This window comes from Budorcas taxicolor, chromosome 18 (assembly GCF_023091745.1).
Source record: "Budorcas taxicolor isolate Tak-1 chromosome 18, Takin1.1, whole genome shotgun sequence".
Classification (NCBI taxonomy): Eukaryota; Metazoa; Chordata; class Mammalia; order Artiodactyla; family Bovidae; genus Budorcas; species Budorcas taxicolor.
In genome coordinates, this window is record NC_068927.1 from 67,288,154 (window position 1) to 67,311,781 (window position 23,628).

General features: G+C 43.0%; 1 protein-coding gene across 1 annotated transcript; it reads left to right on the forward strand.

The window, feature by feature from the left end:
- The first annotated feature begins 12,491 nt into the window (after positions 1–12,491).
- On the forward strand, positions 12,492–19,687 carry LOC128063767 (zinc finger protein 211-like). Its single transcript, XM_052656580.1, has 4 exons — positions 12,492–12,498; positions 12,595–12,633; positions 13,547–13,673; positions 17,649–19,687. The coding sequence occupies exons 2-4, from the start codon at positions 12,601–12,603 to the stop codon at positions 19,097–19,099; spliced, it is 1,611 nt and encodes a 536-aa protein (XP_052512540.1). The 5' UTR covers positions 12,492–12,498; positions 12,595–12,600; the 3' UTR covers positions 19,100–19,687.
- Positions 19,688–23,628: the final 3,941 nt, after the last annotated feature.

Below are 23,628 nucleotides of genomic sequence, written 5' to 3' on the forward strand. Positions count from 1 at the left end.
TTTTCCAGTGAGTCAGTTCTTCGCATAAGGTGGCCAGAGTATTGGAGCTTAAGCTTCAGCATCAGTCCTTCCAATGAGTATTCAGGGCTGATTTCCTTAAGGATTGACTGGTTGGATCTCCTTGCAGCCCAAGGGACTCTCAAGAGTCTTCACCACCACAGTTCAAAACCATCAACTCTTTACGTTCAGCTTTCTTTATGGTCCAACTCTCACATCCATACATGACTACTGGAAAAACCATAGCTATGACTAGACGGACCTTTGTTGGCAAAGTAATGTCTCTGCTTTTTAATATACTGTCTAGATTGGTCATCGCTTTTCTTCCAAGGAGCAAGTATCTTTTAATTTCATGGCTGCAGTCACCATCTGCTGTGATTTTGGAGCCCAAGAAAATAACGTCTATCACCATTTCCATTGTTTCCCCATCTATTTACCATGATGTGATGGGACCAGATGCCATGATCTTCATTTTTTGAGTGTTGAAAGAGTTGTTTGCTTCATATCTTTCATTGCTTTTCAAAATGCAGGATTCGTAGGGGAAATCCCTTGTCCAGAGGTTAGGGCTCCGGGCTTCCACCACAGGGAGTTTGGGTTCAATGCCTAATTGGGGAACTAAGATGCCATGTGGTGTGGCCAAAAAGTAAAATAAATAAGTAGGATTGTTCTAGACGTACTTGTATATATGCTGAGTCACTCAGTCATATCCGACTCTTTTGCGACCCCACTGAGCTGTAGCCCACCAGGCTCCTCTATCCATGGAATTCCCCAGGCAAGCATCCTGGAGTGGGTTGCCATTTCCTTCTCCAGGGGATCTTCCCAACCCAGAGATGGAACCCTTCTGCATTGCAGGCAGATTCTTTATGGTCTGAGCCACTAGAGAAGCCCAAGTGAACCCAATATAAAAAAGAAAAATTTTTTTAAAGAGTAAATAATTTTTTCAAAATTATAGGATTTATAAATTCAGATGGGTTCACTACCCAGCACAGCAAGATAAGTGATGGAAATCAGCCCAGTGTGCAAGTTGCAAACCAGAGGAAGAAAAATCATCTCCGTGAAATTACTTTAACATCCAGTGAATTACTGTGGCACTAGTGGTGAAGGACCTGCTTGGCACTGCAGGAGAAGTGAGAGACATGGGCTCGATCCCCTGGGAAAGGAGATGGCAACCCACTCCAGTGTTCTTGCCTGGAGAATCCCATGGACAGAGGGGCCTGGTGGGCTACAGTTCATAGGGTCTCAAAGAGCTCAACATGACTGAGCCACTTAACACCCAAGCACACACGAATGTTACAGGATAATCACATTTTTCAGAACAAAAGAGGCATATGGGTTATCACAAGGCATCTCCTAATATTTTTTTGGTAATTTATCGAGGTAAAATTCACATAATATTAAATTAAACTTTCTAAAATAAACAGTTTGTTACCAAACTAACAAATACACAGGTGTCAAAACAAATCCCGGAGACAGTTCTGGGTGACTTAGAAAAGGATAGGCTTCTTTCTTGAAAAACTATGTGTGTCAGTCCCAGAGAACTTGATGAGGGTTTTTCTAACAGTGAATCAAGTTGGGGTCTTTAACAAACTAGGGTGTGGGCAGGGTCTCAGGTGGTGGGGTCTCCTAAATTTTTTTAAATTGGAGGATAATGGCTTTACAATGTTGTGTTGGTTTCTGCTGTACAAGGACTTGGATCAGCCATAAGTATACATATATCCCCTCCTTCTTGAGCCTTCCTCCCATCTCGCATCCCACCTCACCCCTCTAGGCTGTCATGGAGCACCGGGCTGAGATCCCTGTCTTATACAGCAACTTCTCACTGGCTATCCAGTTTACATAGGATAATGTATATGTTTCAGTTCCCTCTCAATTTGTCCCACCCTCTCCTTCCCCTGCTGTGTCCACAAGTCTGTTTTCTACATCTGCTTCTCTGTTCCTGCTCTGCAAATACATTCATCAGTACATTTGTCTAGATCCCACATATATATATTTATGACTCATTGGAAAAGACCCTGATGCTGGGAAAGATTGGAGGCAGGAGGAGAAGGGGATGACAGAGGATGAGATGGTTGGATGGCATCACTGACTCTACAGCCATGAGTTTTGAGCAAACTCCTCCGGGAGTTGGTGATGAACAGGGAAGCCTGGCGTGCTGCAGTCCACGGGGTCGCAAAGAGTCGGAAACGACTGAGAGACTGAACTGAACTGATGGCCAATTAACAAAGTTGTGACAGTTTCAGGTGAGTAGTTAAGGGACTTAGTCATTCACATACATGTATCCATTCTCCCCCAAACTCCACTCCCATCCAGGCTGCCTCATAACATGGAGCAGAGTTCCCTGTGCTCTACAGTATATCCTTGTTGGTTCTCCGTTTTAATACATGTATACATGTCCATTTTGCTTTTTTGCATTTCTCTTCCATGGGGATGGTCTTGATCCCTGTCTCCTGTACAATGTCACGAACCTTATTCCATAGTTTGTCAGGCACTCTATCTATCAGATCTAGGCCCTTAAATCTATCGCTCATTTCCACTGTGTAATCATAAGGGATTTGATTTAAGTCATACCTGAATGGTCTAGCGGTTTTCCCTACTTTCTTCAATTTGAGTCTGAATTTGGCACTAAGGAGTTCATGATCTGAGCCACAGTCAGCTCCCGGTCTTGCTTTTGTTGACTGTATACAGCTTCTCCATCTTTGGCTGCAAAGAATATAATCAGTCTGATTTCGGTGTGGACCATCTGATGATGTCCATGTGTAGAGTCTTCTCTTGTGTTGTTGGAAGAGGGTGTTTGCTATTACCAGTGCATTATCTTGGCAAAACTCTATTAGTCTTTGCCCTGCTTCATTCCGCATTCCAAGGCCAAATTTGCCTGTTACTCCAGGTGTTTCTTGACTTCCTACTTTTGCATTCCAGTCCCCTAGAATGAAAAGGACATCTTTTTTAGGTGTTAGTTCTAAAAGGTCTTGTAGGTCTTCATAAAACCATTCAACTTCAGCTTCTTCAGCGTTACTGGTTGGGGCATAGACTTGGATTACTGTGATATTGAATGGTTTGCCTTGGAAACAAACAGAGATCATTCTGTCATTTTAGAGATTGCATCCAAGTACTGCATTTTGGACTCTTTTGTTGACTGTGATGGCTACTCCATTTCTTCTGAGGGATTCCTGCCTGCAGTAGTAGATATAATGGTCATCTGAGTTAAATTCACCCATTCCAGTCCATTTTAGTTTGCTGATTCCTAGAATGTCGACGTTCACCCTTGCCATCTCTTGTTTGACCACGTCCAATTTGCCTTGATTCATGGACCTGACATTCCAGGTTCCTATGCAATATTGCTCTTTACAGCATCGGACCTTGCTTCTATCACCAGTCACGTCCACAGCTGGGTATTGTTTTTGCTTTGGCTCCATCCCTTCATTCTTTCTGGAGTTATTTCTCCACTGATCTCCAGTAGCATATTGGGCACCTACTGACCTGGGGAGTTCCTCTTTCAGTATCCTATCATTTTGCCTTTTTGTACTGTTCATGGGGTTCTCAAGGCAAGAATACTGAAGTGGTTTGCCATCCCCTTCTCCAGTGGACCACATTCTGTCAGACCTCTCCACCATGACCTGCTTGTCTTGGGTTGCCCTGCGGGCATGGCTTGGTTTCATTGAGTTAGACAAGGCTGTGGTCCTAGTGTGATTAGATTGACTAGTTTTCTGTGAGTATGGTCTCAGTGTGTCTGCCCTCTGATGCCCTCTTGCAACACCTACCATCTTACTTGGGTTTGTCTTACCTTGGGCGTGGGGTATCTCTTCATGGCTGCTCCTTACCTTGGATGAGGGGTATCTCCTCACCGCCGCCCTTCCTGACCTTCAACGTGGGATGGCTCCTCTAGGCCCTCCTGCGCCTGCACAGCTACCACTCCTTGGATGTGGGGTTGCTCCTCCCAGCTGCCGCCCCTGGCCTCGGACATGGGGGGCTTCTCTCCACCGTTGCCCCTGGCCTCGGCCACAGGGTAGCTCCTCCCGGCCGTCGCCCCTGACCTCGGACGTGGGGTAGCTCCTCTCCGCCGCACTTAGCGCGCGGGCTGCCTGTGCTTAGTGTGCTGGCCGCAAAAGCAAAATGGCTGTCTGGGGAGGCCTTACAAATACCTGTGAAAGGAAGAGAAGCAAAAGGCAAAGGAGAAAAGGAAAGATATAAGCATCTGAATGCAGAGTTCCAAAGAATAGCAAGAAGAGATAAGAAAGTCTTCTTCAGCAATCAATGCAAAGAAATAGAGGACAAGAACAGAATGGGAACGACTAGAGATCTCTTCAAGAAAATTAGAGATACCAAGGGAACATTTCATACAAAGATGGACTCGATAAAGGACAGAAATGGTATGGACCTAACAGAAGCAGAAAATATTAAGAAGAGGTGGCAAGGATACACAGAAGAACTGTACAAAAAAGATCTTCATGACCTGGATAATCACGATGGTGTGATCACTCATCTAGAGCCAGACATCCTGGAATGTGAAGTCAAGTGGGCCTTAGAAAGCATCACTACGAACAAAGCTAGTGGAGGTGATGGCATTCCAGTTGAGCTGTTTCAAATCCTGAAAGATGATACTGTGAAAGTGCTGCACTCAATATGCCAGCACATTTGGAAAACTCAGCAGTGGCCACAGGACTGGAAAAGGTCAGTTTTCATTCCAATCCCAAAGAAAAGCAATGCCAAAGAATGCTCAAACTACCGCACAGTTGCACTCATCTCACATGCTAGAAAAGTAATGCTCAAAATTTTCCAAGCCAGACTTCAGCAATATATGAACCATTAACTTCCTGATGTTCAAGCTGGTTTTAGAAAAGGCAGAGGAACCAGAGATCAAATTGCCAACATCCGCTGGATCATGGAAAAAGCAAGAGAGTTCCAGAAAAACATCTATTTCTGCTTTATTGACTATGCCAAAGCCTTTGACTGTGTGGATCACAATCAACTGTGGAAAATTCTGAGAGAGATGGGAATACCAGACCACCTGACCTGCCTCTTGAGAAATCTGTATGCAGGTCAGGAAGCAACAGTTAGAACTGGACATGGAACAACAGACTGGTTCCAAATAGGAAAAGGAGTACGTCAAGGCTGTATATTGTCACCCTGCTTATTTAACTTATATGCAGAGTACATCATGAGAAACGCTGGACTGGAAGAAGCACAAGCTGGAATCAAGATTGCTGGGAGAAATATCAATAATCTCAGATATGCAGATGAAACCACCCTTATGGCAGAAAGTGAAGAGAAACTGAAAAGCCTCTTGATGAAAGTGAAAGAGGAGAGCAAAAAAGTTGGCTTAAAGCTCAACATTCAGAAAACTAAGATCATGGCATCTGGTCATCACTTCATGGGAAATAGTTGGGGAAACAGTGGAAGCAGTGCTAGACTTTATTTTGGGGGGGGCTCCAAAATCACTGCATATGGTGACTGCAGCCATGAAATTAAAAGATGCTTACTTCTTGGAAGGAAAGCTATGATCAACCTTAATATTATATTCAAAAGCAGAGACATTACTTTGCCGACTAAGGTCCGTCTAGTCAAGGCTATGGTTTTTCCTGTGGTCATGTATAGATGTGAGAGTTGGACTGTGAAGAAGGCTGAGCGCCGAAGAATTGATGCGTTTGAACTGTGGTTTTGGAGAAGACTCTTTAGGGTCCCTTGGACTGCAAGAAGATCCAACCAGTCCATTCTGAAGGAGATCAATCCTGGGATTTCTTTGGAAGAAATGATGCTAAAGCTGAAACTCCAGTACTTTGGCCACCTCACGCGAAGAGTTGTCTCATTGGAAAAGACTTGGATGCTGGGAGGGAATGGGGGCAGGAGGAGAAGGGGATGACAGAGGATGAATGGCATCACTGACTCGATGGACGTGAATCTGAGTAAACTCTGGGAGCTGGTGATGGACAGGGAGGCCTGCCATGCTGCGATTCATGGGGTTGCAAAGAGTCGGACACGACTGAGCGACTGAATTGAACTGATACATGTGCATCCCACACTCCCTGACTACCTTCTCCTAATCTTGATGCGCTCCTCTGATCCCCTTTAATCTTGCCTCAGGTGATTTCTTGGCTGTTGTTTTCCAGTCACTAAGTTTTGTCCAACTCTCTGCGACCCCATGGACTGCAGCACCCCAGGCTCTGCTGTCCTTCACTATCTCCCAGAGTTTGCTGAAACTCATGTCCATTGAGTCAGTGATGCTATCTAATCATCTTATCCTCTGCCACCTTCTTCTGTTGCCTTCAATCTTGGCTGCTCCTCCCTTACTAGCAACTGTTTGGAACCACCTTTTGGAACTCAGTGAACCTCATAATGGCTGGAGTTTTGCCTACAAGAAATGGGGGACCGAAAGGCCTCCATGTCTGGGAGCCCCCACTTGGTTTCAGATTCAGTGGCATTAGGTTCATGCACAATGTGGTGCAACAACCACCTCTACAAAGTTCGAAACACTTCCATCCCTCCAAAGTAAAACCTCTTACCCATCAAACAGTGTCTCTCAATTACTCTCACCCCCACCCTACCCACTGGCAACCACCAATCTGCATTCTGTCTCTAGAGATCTATGTATTCCAGATTTGTCATTGTTGTTGCTGTTGTTCAGTCACCAAGTTGTGTCCAACTCTTTGCGATCTCATGGGCTGCAGCATGCCAGGCTCCTCTGTCCACTATCTCCCACAGTTTGCTCAAATTCATGTTCATTGAGTTTGGTGATGCTAGCTAACCATCTCATCCTCTGCCACCTCTTCTCCTTTTGCCTTCAGTCTTTATCAGCATGAGGGTTTTTCCAGTGAGTCAGCTCTTGGCATCAGGTGGCCAAAGTGTTGGAGCTTCAGCTTCAACATCAGTCCTTCCAATGAATATTCAGGGTTGCTTTCCTTTAGGATTAACTAGTTTGATCTCCTGACAGTCCAGGGGATTCTTAACAGTCTTCTCCAGCACCACAATTTGAAAGCATCAGTTCTTCAGCCCTCAGCCTTCTTTATGGTCCAGCTCTCACATCTGTTATGTGACTCCTGGAAAAACCATAGCTTTGACTATAACGGCCTTTGTTGGCAAAATGATGTCTCTGCTTTTTAACATGCTGTCTAGGTTTGTCATAGCTTTTCTTCCAGGGAGCAAGCATCTTTTAATTTCATGGTGGCACTCACCATCCACAGTGATATTGGACCCCAAGAAATTAAAATTGGTCACTGCTTCCACTTCTTCCCCTTCTTGTTTGCCATGAAGTGATGGGATTGGTGACATCCGTGATCTTAGTTTTTTTGAATGCTGAGTTTCAAGCCAGCTTTTTCACTCTTCTCTTTCACCCTTATCAAGAGGCTCTTTAGTTCCTCTTCATTTTCTGCCATTAGAGTGATAGCATCTGCATGTCTGAGGTTATTGATATTTCTCCCAGCAGTCTTGATTCCAGCTTGTGATATTTTATGTTTGAATATAGTGCACAATGGTCACAATATGTCTAGTTAATGTATATCATGGTTTATGTTCACAGTGTTTTTCTTTTTTATTCATTTATTTATTTGGCTGTGTCAGGTCTTACCTGTGCCATGTGTGATCTTTAGTTACAGCGTTCGAACTCTTGGTTGCGGCATGTGAGATCTAGTTCCTTAACCAGGGATCCAACCCAGACCCCTGCGATGGGAGTGCGGAGTCTTAACCGCTGGACCACCAGAGAAGTCCCCACAGTTTTTTCCTTGTAATAAGAAATTTTAAGATCTACTCTCTAAGCACTTTCAAATACACAATACCTTTTTTTTGGCTGCACTGGATCTTCGTTGCTTTACATAGACTTTCTCTAGTTGCAGTGAGCAGGGCCTACTCTCTAGTTTTGGTGCACAGGTTTCTCACTGCTGTGGCTTCTCTTGTTTCTGAGCACGGGTTTCAGTACTTGTGGTGCAAAGGCTTGGCAGCATGATGAGTCTTCCTGGACCAGGGATCGAACCCTGGCCCCCTGCATTGGCAAGCAGAGCTTTTACCACTGTGCTACCAGGGAAGCCCAATACATTGTTATTAATTATACTCACCATGCTGTACATTACATCCCATGACTTTGAGTCAATATCAAGAAAAAATAACACGAAGAAAATATATAATTGTTTAAATCAACGGGAATTGATTGGATTAATTATGGTGTATCTTCTTGATGGGACACTTGTGGATGTGTTTGTGCCGCAGTCTCTCTATCGATGCAGGTCCAGAACGCGCTGATATGTTTAGTAAAGAGTGGCAGAATGTTAAGTGAGGTTATCTTTCTTTTTCTGAGCGAGAGGAAGAAAATATATATATATACACCTATGGGCTTCCCTCATGGCTCAGATGGAAAAGAATCTCCCTGCAATGAGGGAAACCTGGGTTCGATCCCTGGGTTGGGAAGATACCCTGGAGAAGAGAATGGCTACTCATTCCCGTATTCTTGCCTGGGAAAGAGGAGTGGGCAGACTACAGTTTATGGGGTCACAGAGAGTCAGATATGACTGAGGAACTAACACTTTGACTTCACTTTCGTGCACGTATATACATGTCATACATATTCATATATACACATGAATTAGTGAGTTTTAAAATAAAAATATATGTGTTTTGTATGTTTACATGTATATGTCTGTACATCAACATGTATATATGAATTGAAATTACACATTAAAAACATTTATGAAAAATGAGTACCTGTGAGGAGGAATCATATGTTAAAACAAAGACTTCAGACTCATAAGGAATCCTGAATTGATTCTTATATATGTATGTATATATATCTATATAGGTATGCATGTATTTGGCTGCATGGGGTCTTAGTTATGGCATGTGGGATCTGGTTTTCTGATCAGATATTGAACCTGGGCCACTTCTTAGCTGCTGAACCATCAGGTAAGTCCCTGGATTGAGTCTTGATGGGCTCCCCTCTCTCATTGTCAGATCTCAGGGTCCTTTCCTCACATCCCACTGGAATTATTCCCCCACATCTGTTCCTGCCGCTTCTGGTGGGTATCTGTATTAGTCACTTTCAGTGATTCCCTTTCAGTGCTTCACAGAAGTCCAGACGTTTGTCACGGATGACTTCTTTTCTCTTTGCAGTCACTGGTACTTCAATTACAGGTGGAGTGATAATCACTTCCCAGAAAGGAGCTGAGATCATGGAATCCCAAGCCTTTATCTTAGATGCGTATGTTCCATTTGCCCACCTGAACACTCTGTATCAACAGTCACTGTCCTTGAAACAAATCCAAGTTTTTAGGTAGCTCTTAATTTCAGATAAGTTTCAGGTTCTTAGAAAGCATGTATTTACAAAATCAGGTAACTGTTCCAAAGGCTATTAGATAGACTATAGACAACTTACCCCCACTCTCTGTGAACAGAGACACTAAATTTCTTATTGATTCATCTCCACAGACCTCTATGATCAGGAGAAATGATGAGTCATTATTACTTCCGAGGTACTGCAGGACTTTAGGGGCCAGAATGATCAGTACCTTCAGTGACGCCAAGATTGTCAGGCTCCCTAATACATGTAAATTTTAAATAGATAGATAGATATACTTAGATGGTAGGTAGAGAGATACACATACAGGCACAAGCATATTCAAACAGAAAAATATATTTGCTAAGGGAACCAGAGACATGTCATCATGCTATTCCACCTCATTCAGGAAGCCTGTCATCTTCTCTCTTTTCAGCTATATTGTCTGAATTTCTCTCACTTTATTCTCATTAAACACAACCTCATAGCCTACCTTCTAAAAATTTCAGGTCACAGGCCCTGGTGAGTTTTAAAATGAAGAAGGTAAATCTCCTACTTCGTAGACTCCTGAGGTCTGTGTGATGGTGGTGTTTATAAGCGCACAACTGGTTTTGTGTTTTATTTTTGGCTGGGGAACATGTGTTAAGTGGAGTCTTTAATGAATTATTTGTAAAATTCTATCATCACTGCAAGGCGGTAATATTTGTCGCATTCAGACCAAGGACATAATCATATATTCAATTTGGGGGGATTATGGAATAAATGAGTAATCAGGGTGGTTAATCAGTAATCAGGCTTCCGTGTTTGGCTCAGCTGATAAAGAAGCTGCCTGCAATGCAGAAGGTCCTAGAGATGCAGAGTGGATCCCTGGGTCAGGAAAATTCACTGGAAAAGGAAATGGCAACCCATTCCAGTATTCTTGCGTGAAAAATTCCCTGGACAGAGGAGCCTGGCGGGCTACAGTCCAAACGGTAAGAGTCAGAAGTGACTAAGCATGCGCAAAGTGTAATACATCACATAAATGAATCATGAGCTGCAAATTTAAATAGCTGCGCACAACCTTCTCACTTAATCTGTAACCCACACATGTCCCTCTAATAGATTCTTTTTTAAGTTATGTTCTCTTTTTATTGTTGTCGTTCAGTTGCTAAGTTGTGTCCGACTCTTTGTGACCCCATGGACTGAAGCACGCCAGGCTTCCCTGTCCTTCACTATCTCCCACAGTTTGCTCAAACTCATGTCTATTCAGCGATGACATTCAACCATCTCATCCTCTGTCGTCCCCTTCTCCTCCTGCCTTCAGTCTTTCCTAGCATCAGGGTCTTTTCCAATGAGTCGGCTCTTCACATCAGGTGGCCAAAGTGTTGGAGCTTCAGCTTCAGCATCAGTCCTTCCAATGAACATTCAGGGTTGATTTTCTTTAGGATTGACTCGTTTGATCTCCTTGCAGTTCAAGGGACTCTCAAGAGTCTTTTCCAGCACCATAGTTCAAAAGCATCAATTCTTAGGCATTCAGCTTTCTTTATGGTTCAACTCGCACATCCATACATGACTACTGGAAAACTATAGCTTTGACTATATGGACCTTTGTTGGCAAAGTGATTTCTCTGCTTTTTAATACACTGTCTAAGTGTGTCATAGCTTTTCTTCCAAGGAGCAAGCGTCTTTTATTTATTTTTGGGTGTGCTGGGTCTTCTGCTGCCCAGGCTTTTCTCTAATTGCATCAAGGCAGCGGGGTACTCTTCATAGCAGTGCAGGGGCTTCTCATTGCTCCGGCTTTTCCTGTTGCTGCGCACCAGCTCCAGGGCACTCAGCTCTGGAGCAGAGACTCAATAGTTGTACCGCACAGGGTTAGTTGCTTTTCCAGCATGTGGGATCTTCCTGAACCACAGATTGAACCGATGTGTCCTGCATTGACAGGAGGATTTTTTACCACTGAACCATCTGGGAAGCCCTCTCTAATAGATTTTTAACAGAAAATAGCTTATGTGGCATTTCGTACATGACTGTCAACTGTTTATTACAAAAAAAAAATTATGTGCCCGTGTAAAACAGTGTTGTTTTTCAGCTAAAATAATTTAATGTTTTATGGATCAGACGGTGCTTCTCAGTGTTCTGTACATTGACTAACAAGAAGGAGAAGCCCGGGTCCCACCATGTCCATCTTCCTCGGAGATGTCCAATAGGCCTCCTCTATCTTGTCTGCTATGGTCCAGGTGATTTTTTTTTTTTTCTTTAAAGTCCCGGCCAAAACTCACTAAAGCTCACAAAAATGACAAACTCCTCAGTCTGCGTGCATTTCAAGGACTCTTGCATCTACCAGCGTATGTTCCCTAGAGGCGACTGCATGGAATCTGAATTATCTAAGCACTTAAACAGATCACTATTGATCTCATTAAGGCTTTCGAAATGCACTTCGGTCTCCGCAGTAATTGGCCTTCGCCTCTTTAAGAGGAAGCGAAGCCCATCCCCGAGCTAGAAAAACAGGGAGGTCTGCTCTCAGCCGCCCTGGAGATTGCTTGATGCCTTTCCAGGGGAGATTCAAGCAAACACGCCCCTCCTGCCCGCCTGTGTGGCAGCGGGAACTCCATTACCCAGAAAGCCATGCGTTGAGAGGCAGCTAAGAGTACCCAATGAACGCCCAGAATTTCAGCGTTTCTGGGACGTGGTGAGGCGGGACTTCTGGTGTCTTCGTTGCGGTCTTTTCGGTTGTTACCTGGGTCCTAAGGCCGAGTGCGTAGACTCGGGCTTGAAGTAACAGAGAAGGCGCGAGAAGAGGCTTTGTACCCAGTGGCCGGAGGCTCTTCTAAAGTCGGGCACGTCGCCGCCGGCGGGGCGGCCTGGAGACGCTGCTGCCGGGTCGGTACGGGCCAGGATATACCAGGCCCAGCGGTTCCGTAGCGGCGGGTGCCCTGAGCGACCTGCTTCAGGTAAACGCTGTCCTTCCGGCCCGCATCGCCCTCGACCCGCCGGACGCTAAAGCTCAGAGTGTGGGAAGCCTCCTCACGTGCCCGCAGCCCCGGCCCCGGGATACAGGCGGTGAGGCGGTCGTGTGTGGGGCCCTGTGTCTGACGGACAGTGTGATGGCGCATGGGAGAGGGTGACAGGCTGAGGGACCCCCAGGTGCAGAGGCTTGAAGGTCGGACTGAGGCGGGAGGACCGGGAACCCTGGAACCCATTTGATGTCTGCAGGGAACAGGACACACGGCTGCTGAAAGTCAGTACAGAGGTTAGACGCTCGGCCCCAGGTACTTGGTTCGGGTGCCCCCAGGTGTGCGGGGAAGGCCTGAGGCCCTGGAAAATTGCCAGGATCACATCCCTCTAAGACATACCTCTTCCCACAGGTTTCCATGGCTGCGGAGGTGCTTTGGGAACCTAATCGGGTAAGTGGAGGTTACCCTCATCGGTCGCAACACTGTTAGTCGCTCAGTCGTGTCCGACCCTTTGCGACCCCATGGACTGTAGCCCGACAGGCTCCTCTGTCCATGGAATTCTCCAGGCAAGAATACCGAAGTGGGTTGCCATTCCGTTCTCCGGGGGATCTTCCTGACCCGGGGATCGAAACCAGATCTTCCTCATCAGAGGCAGATTCTTTACTGTCTGAGCCATCAGGGAAGCCCTCTGCTGCTGCTGCTAAGTCACGTCAGTCGTGTCCGACTCTGTGTGACCCCATAGACGGCAGCCCACCAGGCTCCTGTCCCTGGGATTCTCCAGGAAGCCCTCTAATTTTCTCCAAATTTGAGTTGTTATGAAACGTGTCACCTGGCATTTTCCCAGCCCTTGGGTGTGCAGACCTTGGAGAATCCTAGCTCAGTCCTGAGTCCAGTCTAAGCATTATATGAAAGGGCTCCCGTTTCAGGCCACCAATAGAAAGAGTTGTGGAAGCTTGTCACAAAAACAGGAAGTGCTTGGAGGTGAGACTAAGCTGGTTCGGGGAGTTGTAGGTCTCCTTCCTTCCTGGCGAGAATAAACTGGCTGTGGGGAGCAGCAGTGAGAGCTGGAATGACTGTCTGTGAAGTGGGCATCTATTCTGGAGGCAGTGGGAGGTGTGGAGCAGGTGAGGGAGGCGATTTCTTCTGGGTCTTCACAGGCTCCACTGGTTGCAGCATGGACAGCAGCGTGAACAGAGCGGTTAGTGGGAGAGTGGGGAGAGAGCAGTCAGCTGTGGCACCGAGGTCAGGAATCTCTTCTGAGCTCTCAGGAGGAAGCTGGCGATGGGGTAGATGTGCGAGGAGGTGGATTGTGGGTCTTCAGGAGTGAGGCAGTTGATGGTCTCATCTGTCTGTATCCTGACAGGGCAGTGTGACCTTTGAGGATGTGGCTGTGTACTTCTCCTGGGAGGAATGGGCTCTCCTTGACGAGGCTCAGAGATGCCTGTACCACGATGTGATGCTGGAGAACTTTGCACTTACATCCTCACTGGGTAAGCTCTTCTACCCGCCCCTGTGCCCTGGGCCAAGCTCTGTGCTTCTCTTTTCTCCGGGGGCAGGTGTGTCCCTAGTTGCCTGGATTTGTGCTGTGTTTACAAGGGCTGGGCTGAGTGCTCGCCTCCTTCTCATCTGTGTCAGCACAGCACCTACTGCCCCAAAGCCTCCTAGGGAAGAGTTTGGTATCACTGTTGTTTTGTCAGCCTAATGGACCCCCATGCCTTGCCCTCTGCCTCGCTGGGTAACTCTCTAGCACCATAGCACCCTAGTATAGCACCCTTCTTTCCTATAGCTCACATTTGTTTCTGACTGTGCTGGAAGTGTAGGCACTTAAAAAGTCACTGCTTACACAGTGTAAGTACTACTTACAGATCCTTTGGTTAGGTTTTTTTTTTACTATATTTTTGTTGTTGCAAAATATACAAAACATTGGCATATACAAAATATACAAAAAATGGCATTTAGTCCATTCTCATTGTGCAGCCATCACAATCCTGCATCCATAGAACTTTTTCATCATCCAACTGAAACTCCATTTCCATTAATCAGTCACTTCTTCCATCCATTGACGGCCACCATTCTACTTTCTGTATCTATGAATTTGACTGAGTGTTTCATGTAGGTAGAATCAGATAGTAGTTCTCCTCTGATGTTTGGCTTACTTAGCATAATATGCTAAAGGTTTATCTATGTTGTAGCATGTGTCAGAATTTCTTTCCTTTTTATGACTAAATAATGTATGTACAGATTTTGTTTACTCAGCATTCCATCAGTGGACAGTGGGTGCTTCTGCCTTTTGTTTCTCGTGAATCATGGTGTTATGACATGGGTGTGCAGATTTCTTTTAGTGTCCTTGCTTCAATTCTTTTAGGCATATATATACCCACAACCAGAATTTCTGTATCTGTGATAGTTTTCTTTTAAACTTTTTGAAAAATCACCATAGTGTTTTCCATAGCAGCTGCACAAAGGTACCAACTTCTCCTCTTCTTGCATACACTTCTTGTTTGTTTTTTTTGAGTAATAACCATTATAATTAGTGTGAAGTGGTAACTCATTGTGTTTTGATTTGCATTTTTCTAACGACTGATGATGTTGAGCATCTTTTCATGTGCTTATTGTTTATTTATCTTTGGAGAAATGTCTCTTCAAAAAGTCTTTTGAGAATTTTTGAATCAAGTTGACTGATTTTTGTTGTTGAGTTTTAGGAATTCTCTTTGAGTGTTAACCCTTCATTGGATATGTGATTTGCAAATATATTCTCCCATTCTATGAGTTGTCTCGTTCTTATGTTCATGGCATCCTTTGATGTACCAAAAGTTTTCATTTTGATCAAGGCCAGTTTGTTTTTCTTTTGTTGCTTGTGCCTTTGATGTCATATCTAAGAAATCATTGCCAAATGCAATTGTCTTGAAGCTTTTCCATTATGTTTTCTTTTAACAGTTTTACGGTTGTCACTATTAAGTTAGATCTTTGACCTATTTTGAGTTAATTTATGTACCATGCAACTTCATTCTTATGGATGTGGATATTCAGTTTTCCTGGCATCATGTGTTGAAAAGTCTGTTTTTCCTTTTCGGATGGTATTGACCTTCTTTTTGAAAACTGTTTGAACTTATATGAGCAAGCTTATTTTTTAGCTCTTTATTCTCTTTCATTGGTCTATATGTCTGCCTGGATTCCAGTATCATGCTGTTTTGATTACTGTAGCTTCACAGTGGTATTTGATATTTAAATGTGTGACTTCTCCAACTTTGTTCTTCTTTTTCAAGTTTGTCTTGGCTATTTCGTGTCCCTTGAGATTCTATATGAATTTTAGGAAGAATTTGTCTAATACCACAGAAATTCTCACTGGATTTTTGATAGGATTGCATTGAACATGTAGATGTTGTGGATAGTTTAGTTTTTTTTTTTTGGATAGTTTTGACATCTTCAATATTAAATGTTCCAATCCATGAGCATAGAAGTTTTTCCATTTATTGTCTGTAATTCTTTTAGCTATGTTTTGTAATTTTTAATGAACAAATCTTACCTCCTTGGTTAAATTTGGTAATTTATTCTTTTGACAAATACTTTTATCTGTGGAATTCTTATCTTAGTTTCCTGTTGCTAGTTAGTGTATAGAAATGTAACTGATTTTTTTTTTCCATTTTATATTCTCTTTCTTTGCTAACTTAATTTATTCTAACAGTTTTGTGGTGGAATCTTTAAGATTTGATGAGATGTGGTGATTTCTTCTTTCTTTTCACTTTTGGATGACTTTTGTCTTTCTTGCCTAATTGGTCTGTCTAGAATTTCTAATAGTATGTTGAATAGTAGTGTTGGAAGTTGGCATTCTTTTCTTATTTGTGATTTTGGAAAAATAGTTTTCAGTCTTTTACTATTGAGTTTGATGTTTGCTGTGGGTTTTTAATTTTTTGCTTCCATTATGTTAAGCTAGTTTCCTTCTATTCATAGTTTCATAGTTGAGTATTTTCATCATAAAAGGGTGTTAAATTTTGTCAGCTGTGTTTTGTACATCGACTGAGATGATAACATTTTTTTCCTTTCTGTTAAAGTGATATATTACATTGATCAAACTTTGTATGTTGAATCATCCTGGCATTCTAGACATAAATCCCAGTTGTCTGTGGCATACCATCTTTTTATTGTGCTGCTGAATACAGTTTGCTAGTATTTTATTGATTAATTTTGCACTGATAATCATCAAATATATTCCCCTGTAAGTTTCTTTTAGTTTCTTTGTGTGCCTTTTTCTTTTAATATCAGAGTAATAGTAAGAGCTCCAAATGACATAAATTAAAGCAATTTTGCATTACAAAGTGGTTACATCAGACTGATTCTACCACTGTAGTTGTTGTCCAGGTGGGAAAACACCTGGTTTTACTGCTCTGCCATCTTCCTGCTTACTTACTCCTGCATCTTACTACTCTGCCATCTTTACTACTCTGACACTCTTTTGTTGTGTCCATAGGTACTATTTGTAATATTTGAAATATGTTTCCTGTGATCTGTTGTGTCCTGAGTTTTTTGGGCTAGTATTGGCTGCTGACTTGTCCTGTCCTTCCCTTCCCTTTGGAGTTGTATCATCCAGCTCTCATGTGGTAGCTCAGCTGGGGCTAGAGGAAGAGTCTTTTGTGCTTCCCAGGATGCATATGATTCCACCCTCCACAAGATGGGCCCAGAGGGGACCTGACCCAGATGAACAGCAGATGGAAGAGGACATGACTTCAGGGCTTGATTGAAGTCATATCGAGAATCTCTCTTGTTTTACTTCTGTTTTGGTGCCATTGCCAGCGGCCAAGCTTACCTCCATCTTTCCTTCTCCATTTTTGACACTTTACTGACTTGCCATTTCTATTAGTCATTTTTATTCTGACTCCAGCTGAGAGCTACTGACTACCTCTCTGGACTGCCTACCTTACTCATTCCTCACACTGTTCCCTCCTCAGCGCTTTCCCTCTTTGTAGTGTTCTAAAGTATGCACCTATGTAATAATCCTTTAACTCCTGTTAACCTTTGTTCCAGTCAGATTTTTCTGGACCTGAAATAGACTTCTGCACAGCATCACATGTCATCAGCAGGTATAATCCTGCTAAAAGCTATTGACATGCCTTCCCTGGTGGTCCAGTGGTTAAGACTCTGTGCTTCCACTGCAGGGGGCACTGATTCAATCCCTGCATCCCACATGCCAGGTGTCATGGCCAAAAAAATAAGGCCATTGACAGAGAATGATCTGTAGCATGTGCCTTTCCCCTGGGCCTTTCTTTGTGTCCTGTGCCTATTGAGGCCTGTACTGTTCGGTGACCTTAGGGACTGAGTGGTGTACAGAAGTTGCTTTTTTAAGGTGACCCCAACTTCCTTTTCCTGAAAACAGCTGCATGGACTGATTCTTTGATGTAACAAGTTACTTTTGTGATGCCTTCTCAAAAAAGTTAATGTGTACTTCGTCATCACTTCTTTAATTTCAGGCTGTTGTCATGGAGTAGAAGATAAGGGAGCACCTTCTGAAAAAAGCATTTCTGTAGAAGGAATGTCACAGATCAAGACTCTCAAGGCAGATTCATCTCCCCAGAAGGGCCAGCCCTTTGAGAAGTGTGGCCCAGTCTTGAGAGATAATTTTCACTTGCCTGAGCATCAGGAAGCACATCTTGGACAGAAACCGTACATGTGTGGGAATCGATTCTATATCTCTGCCAACCTTCAGCAATACCGGGGGCAACACATTAGAGAGATACCCATCAGAACTTCTGTGGACACAGCCTTGATTATAAAGAGCTGCAGAACCCGTGTGTCAAGGGAATCCTTTTTCTCTAAAGGAATAAGGACAGACAACTTAGCCAGCATGGGATTTTTCCATCAACCTGTCTCTCACACTAATGAGAACCCAAACAACAGTAATGAATGTGACACTGTCTTTCACAGTGGGGAAAGGCATCGGAACTGGGGAGAAGGCAAAAAAATCCTCAGCTGCACAGACACACTTGTTGAGGACCAACGAGTCCTCACTAGAGAAGGGCTTTATGAGTGCAGCAAATGTGGAAAAACCTCTACCCGAAGGTGGAATCTCATTCAGCACCAGAAAGTCCACACTGGAGAAAGGCCGTATGAATGCCATGAATGTGGAAAATCCTTTACCCGAAGCAACAGCCTGAAGACCCACAGGAAAGTTCACACTGGAGAAAAACCTTATGGGTACAAAGAATGTGGAAAATCTTTTAGTCAAAGATCCAACCTTGTTCAACATCAGAAAGGTCACCATGGAAAACGGCTTCATCAGTGTGGTGAATGCGGAAAATCCTTTAGCCGAAGCTCCACCCTCATTCATCACAGGAGACTTCATACAGGAGAAAGACCTTATGAGTGCAGTAAATGTGGGAAATCCTTTAAGCAAAGTTCTAGCCTCAGTTCACATCAGAAAATCCACACAGGAGAAAGGCCTTATGAGTGTAGGGAATGTGGAAAATCATTTAGCTGCAAATCTAACCTCATTATCCACCTGAGAGTTCACACTGGAGAGAGGCCTTATGAGTGTCAGGAATGTGCAAAATCCTTTAGCTGCAAATCTAACCTCATTAACCACCTGAGAGTTCATTCTGGAGAAAGGCCTTATGATTGTACAGAATGTGGACAATCTTTTACTCAAAGATCCATCCTCATTCAACATCAGAGAATTCATACTGGAGAGAGGCCTTATGAATGTCATGAATGTGGGAAATCTTTTAGCCGAAAATTTAGCCTCATTTACCACCGGAAAGGTCACACTGGAGAACGGCCTCATCTGAGAAAAGAACGTGGGAAATCTTTTAATTGCAAATCTAACCTCAATGAACACCTGAAAATTCACACTGGAGAAAGATCTCATGAGTCTGGGGACAGTGGAAGATCCTTTAGCCACAGTTCCAGCCTCATTCAGCAGTAGAGGGTTCACAGTGAAAAATATCTTAAGAGTGCAGTGAATGTGGGCAGTCTGTTAGCTGCTAATATGGCCTCATTTAATACTAGAGACTTCACCCTAGTGAAGGGCCTTAGATGTGCCAGCAGATGCAGTTACTTCTAGTATAATTACACTGGAGGAAAGAAGTTGTGAGGGAGCCATCTACCTGAATAACCCTAACCCTAACCCTAACCCTGAATTAAAGCTGAATTAAAAATCTTCAGTAGGGGCATTCCCCTAAAATTCCAGGTATGTGAGAATCTCTTAGGAGTTGTGTTACAGTTTCTTACCTCCCAGGACCCTCACCAGCTTTATGTCACTGCCAGTTCTGTTTCAGAATTCATTTTCATCTCTATCACCTGGCAGATCCACATACCTGGCAGTGTACATAAATTACCTCCCAACATGCTTAGGTAAGCTGACCTCTGTCCCATCTCCTTAGGGGACGGAAGTAATGAGTAGTCTTAGCTCATATGGCATCTTCTTTCCCTTCTCATTTCCACAGTAGGGCGTGAACCTCATTCAGTTTGGGCCCAGTGGACCCAGTCTGAATTCTGTGGGTGACTTGACAGAAAGGCCTGCATTTTCAGGGACATGTTAGTTTCTAGTGACACTTCTCTTGGATTTTCTCAGCCTCCAAGTGTGGAGGAACTAGAGGAACCACACTGGGAATTGCATGCCTCATGTTACTTTGCACTTTGCAATAATAAAGACATTAATATTAAGCCCCCTTTGGTCTGGGCGTTCTATTCACTGTGTAAGGTGATCTGAAGACAGCTCGGCTCTACCAGCATTGAGGGTGGCACAGATTTCATGGGGGTCAGGTACATTGTTTGCCTCACATGTCAGTATGAATGAAGACTATAGCTCTCTTTCTAGTTTTGGCACAATGTAAATACATTGTTACCCAGAGTCTCCTAAGAAAGACTGCAAAGCTTTGGGGTCCTGATTTGTGGACTGTGTATCAGGGTTTTTTTGTGGGCTCAGAAAACACCCTCGGAAGCCAGGAAGTTGTGACAACCTCTAGTACTTCTGGGAACATGAATTGTTATTCAGAGTGAATATCACATAATGCTTAGCAGTTCACCTATGAAAGGACCACATCCCTGATCCCCAGAGTTCACTAGATAGTGCCACTGTAAGACTACAGGGCTGAGGCGAACTCTCTTGGTAAAGTACCCTGGAGCAGAGGAGACTGCAATGAAGTAGGTGGAGTATGCCCCTTCCCCAGTTGTGTCAACAGATGCTCCAGTGACTGTGCAGTATCAGTGTGCACAGATGCCCAGAAATTGGCAGCCTCCAGGCATGTGTGTCTTTTGTGGCTGAGGTCATTGTCAAAGAAAATGAGCTATTGGTTTTCTGGATTCCTATAGCCTCTCTGGGGTGTTCAGCCAAAGCCCCTTGCCACAGAGGCAGAGAAACAAACACGGAGAGAAAGGAGAACCCTTAGTTCACAGTGTGGCTCTGTGACCGGCCAGCCTTCCTGTTAACTCAGGTGAAAAGGAATCTATTACTCATCAGTATTTGCTACCACTAAGGCAAGGCTGTTCCTCCAAGGTCATCAGGAAAGAGAGGCAATATAGGATTGCCAAGCCTGATTTTCTGAAGAGTGAGATATCAATATTTCGCCTTTGAACCATTTTATAAAATTTTATTCTAGTCATCATGCAATATTCTTCATCTATTTGAAGTATGCAATTTAAAGTTTACATGTAAACCAAGAAAACCTCATTGGAATCACAATAATGTAAGTTATGGCCATCATTAATTTACCTTCCAATAGATTGTTTTGTGTGTTCTAGAATTATATATGATTTTATTCTTCAAATGTTTAGTTTTTTCTGATTTTATTCATGGTTCATAATTATTTTGAGATTCTTCACTTATATATAAATAGTTCATGCTTTTTATTGCTGAACTAAGTATCTTTTCTGTACTTACTCCATTTGTTTATTCATTCATCTGGTTAAGAGAATTTGGGTTACTTCCAGTTTTGGCTTTTCTAAGTAAAGCTGATAGAATAGTTTTGTGTCATTCTGTATGTATGTATTTTCACTTGTCTTGTGTTAATAACTCAAAGTGTAATACCTGAGTCAGAATAGGTGAATGTTTAACTTACAAGATGGCTAAATGGTGACCTTAAATCATTTTTTGCTTTTATATATCCACCAGGTTTTGTAAAATGCCTCCACATTTTTGCCAGTACTTGATATGGTCAGTCTTTTGAATTTACCCTTTTAGTAAGGAAACACTAATTTTAGTTACATCTCCATAAGAATTCATGGTGTTGAACTTTTTTTTAAATGTGTTTATTTGCCATCTGTATATCTTCTTGGTGAAATATCTGTTTATATCCATACTTGTTTTACTTTTTTTTCTCATTTTACTTTTTTATGTTGTGATTATTTACCATTTTATTAATAAATAATCAGCTCATTTTTGTTCCTTAATTTTTATGCATTCTGTACAATGTAATTGCCACATATACTACATAGTTTTATAAATTTAATCTGCATTGTTTATATATTCTTAAGCCTAGGCTTTCAAAAACATAATTAAGTCTTGGTTTGTAGTGTTTTCCAATTTCCCTTATATAAATACTCTCACTTTAGCCAATATCAAACTGCCAACATGGTTTCACTGAACATGGAGTTGGGAAGAGTTGCTAGAAGTCCATCATTCTAACTCCAGGAACTACAATAATCTGTAGGACTCAGATAATAGTAAAACATAGTAAAATTATTAGGAAGTGAGAAGTTTTGAATATTTGTTTCATGAAAGTATAATTGACTGAACATACACACTGCATGTGTTTAAGGTGTATATTTTGATGTTTTGATACACACTTAAAACACCCCTGAAACCAAAATTTACACTGGAAACAAAAGACCATCTATTGATATATTAATGACACTTACTCAGTTAATATTAGTGACACTCAGTTAAATTATTCAGTTCATTATCTCAATTATTCAAGAAGAGAAAAGCAGAACATGCAAGATATTTCAATTACAGGCAATTGTTGAGGAAAAAACAAAAAAACAAACTTTGAAAACGTTTTTCACACAAAGGGTCAGAAAGAATGCTTATTGGGAATTCCCTGGCAATCTATTGGTTAGAGTTCCACACCTCCATTGCAGGGGACACAGGTTCCATCTTTGGTTGGGGAATTAAGATCCCGAATGCTGTGCAGTGCAGGCAAAAAAGAAAAATGCATATTAAAAGTTGAGAAGCAAAGCAAAAAGGAAGTTGAGATGCAATTTTCTAGCATTTTATTTTGGAGTCAAAACCAAACTGTTTTCAGTATGAATCCTTTGATAATTTGTGTCTGTGTTCTTGTTGAGGGAAAAGCCATGAGTAATCCACCATAATTCAGAATAATTGGGGTGCTATAAAGTGGGGAATTTCAGTACATTTAAAAGCAATCAGAAGGAGCATAGGTATAATTTAAAGTGTTTTCAGCTCTAGACATTCTCAATTCTATCACCCACTTAACAGAGGAGCAAATTTTAGACGCTAATTTCTAAAGTTATCCAATGCATATAGACTAGGATTTATTGAAGACTGTTTGTATCTCTCTTTCCCACATATCAATTGCCTATATTTGGTAAATACTGTAATCACAAATATAATCAAAAGCAGAGACATTACTTTGCCGACTAAGGTCCGTCTAGTCAAGGCTATGGTTTTTCCAGTAGTCATGTATGGATGTGAGAGTTGGACTGTGAAGAAGGCTGAGCGCCGAAGAATTGATGCGTTTGAACTGTGGTTTTGGAGAAGACTCTTGAGAGTCCCTTGGACTGCAAGGAGATCCAACCAGTCCATTCTGAAGGAGATCAGCCCTGGGATTTCTTTGGAAGGAATGATGCTAAAGCTGAAACTCCAGTACTTTGGCCACCTCATGCGAAGAGTTGACTCATTGGAAAAGACTCTGATGCTGGGAGGGATTGGGGGCAGGAGGAGAAGGGGACGACAGAGGATGAGATGGCTGGATGGCATCACGGACTCGATGGACGTGAGTCTGAGTGAACTCTGGGAGTTGGTGATGGACAGGGAGGCCTGGCGTGCTGCGATTCATGGGATCGCAAAGAGTCGGACACGACTGAGCGACTGAACTGAACTGAATGTTTTGGGAAGAAAATAGTTGCCTATTTCAGGGCTGGGTCTTGAAGGGCATATTTCACAAGCTACAATCATGCAGCTGTATGCAGACATCTGTGTGTGCTAAGTCACTTCAGTCGTGTCCCACTCTTTGCAACCCTGTGGGCTGTAGCCCACCAGGTTCCTATGTCCATGGAATTCTCCATGGAGTGGGCAGCTGCCGTGCTTTTCTCCATGGGATCTTCCCAATCCAGGGATTGACCAATCCAGGGATTGACCCTGCAACTCTTGTCTCCTGCATTGGCAGACAAGTTCTTTACCACTAGTGCCACCTTCTGGCAGGAGCTAAAATAGCACTATGGAAATCAGACAGCCAGGAGGTCAGATCCAGAGACTGAAAACAGATGCTACTA

What these genes read in the sequence shown, in the direction of transcription:
- LOC128063767 (XM_052656580.1), top strand. Translation starts at nt 12,601, where the DNA reads ATGGCTGCGGAGGTGCTTTGGGAACCTAATCGG. An exon ending in TGCTTTGGGAACCTAATCGG is followed by an intron (nt 12,634 to 13,546) that starts GTAAGTGGAGGT and finishes GTATCCTGACAG; the next exon opens with GGCAGTGTGACCTTTGAGGA. An exon ending in TGCACTTACATCCTCACTGG is followed by an intron (nt 13,674 to 17,648) that starts GTAAGCTCTTCT and finishes CTTTAATTTCAG; the next exon opens with GCTGTTGTCATGGAGTAGAA.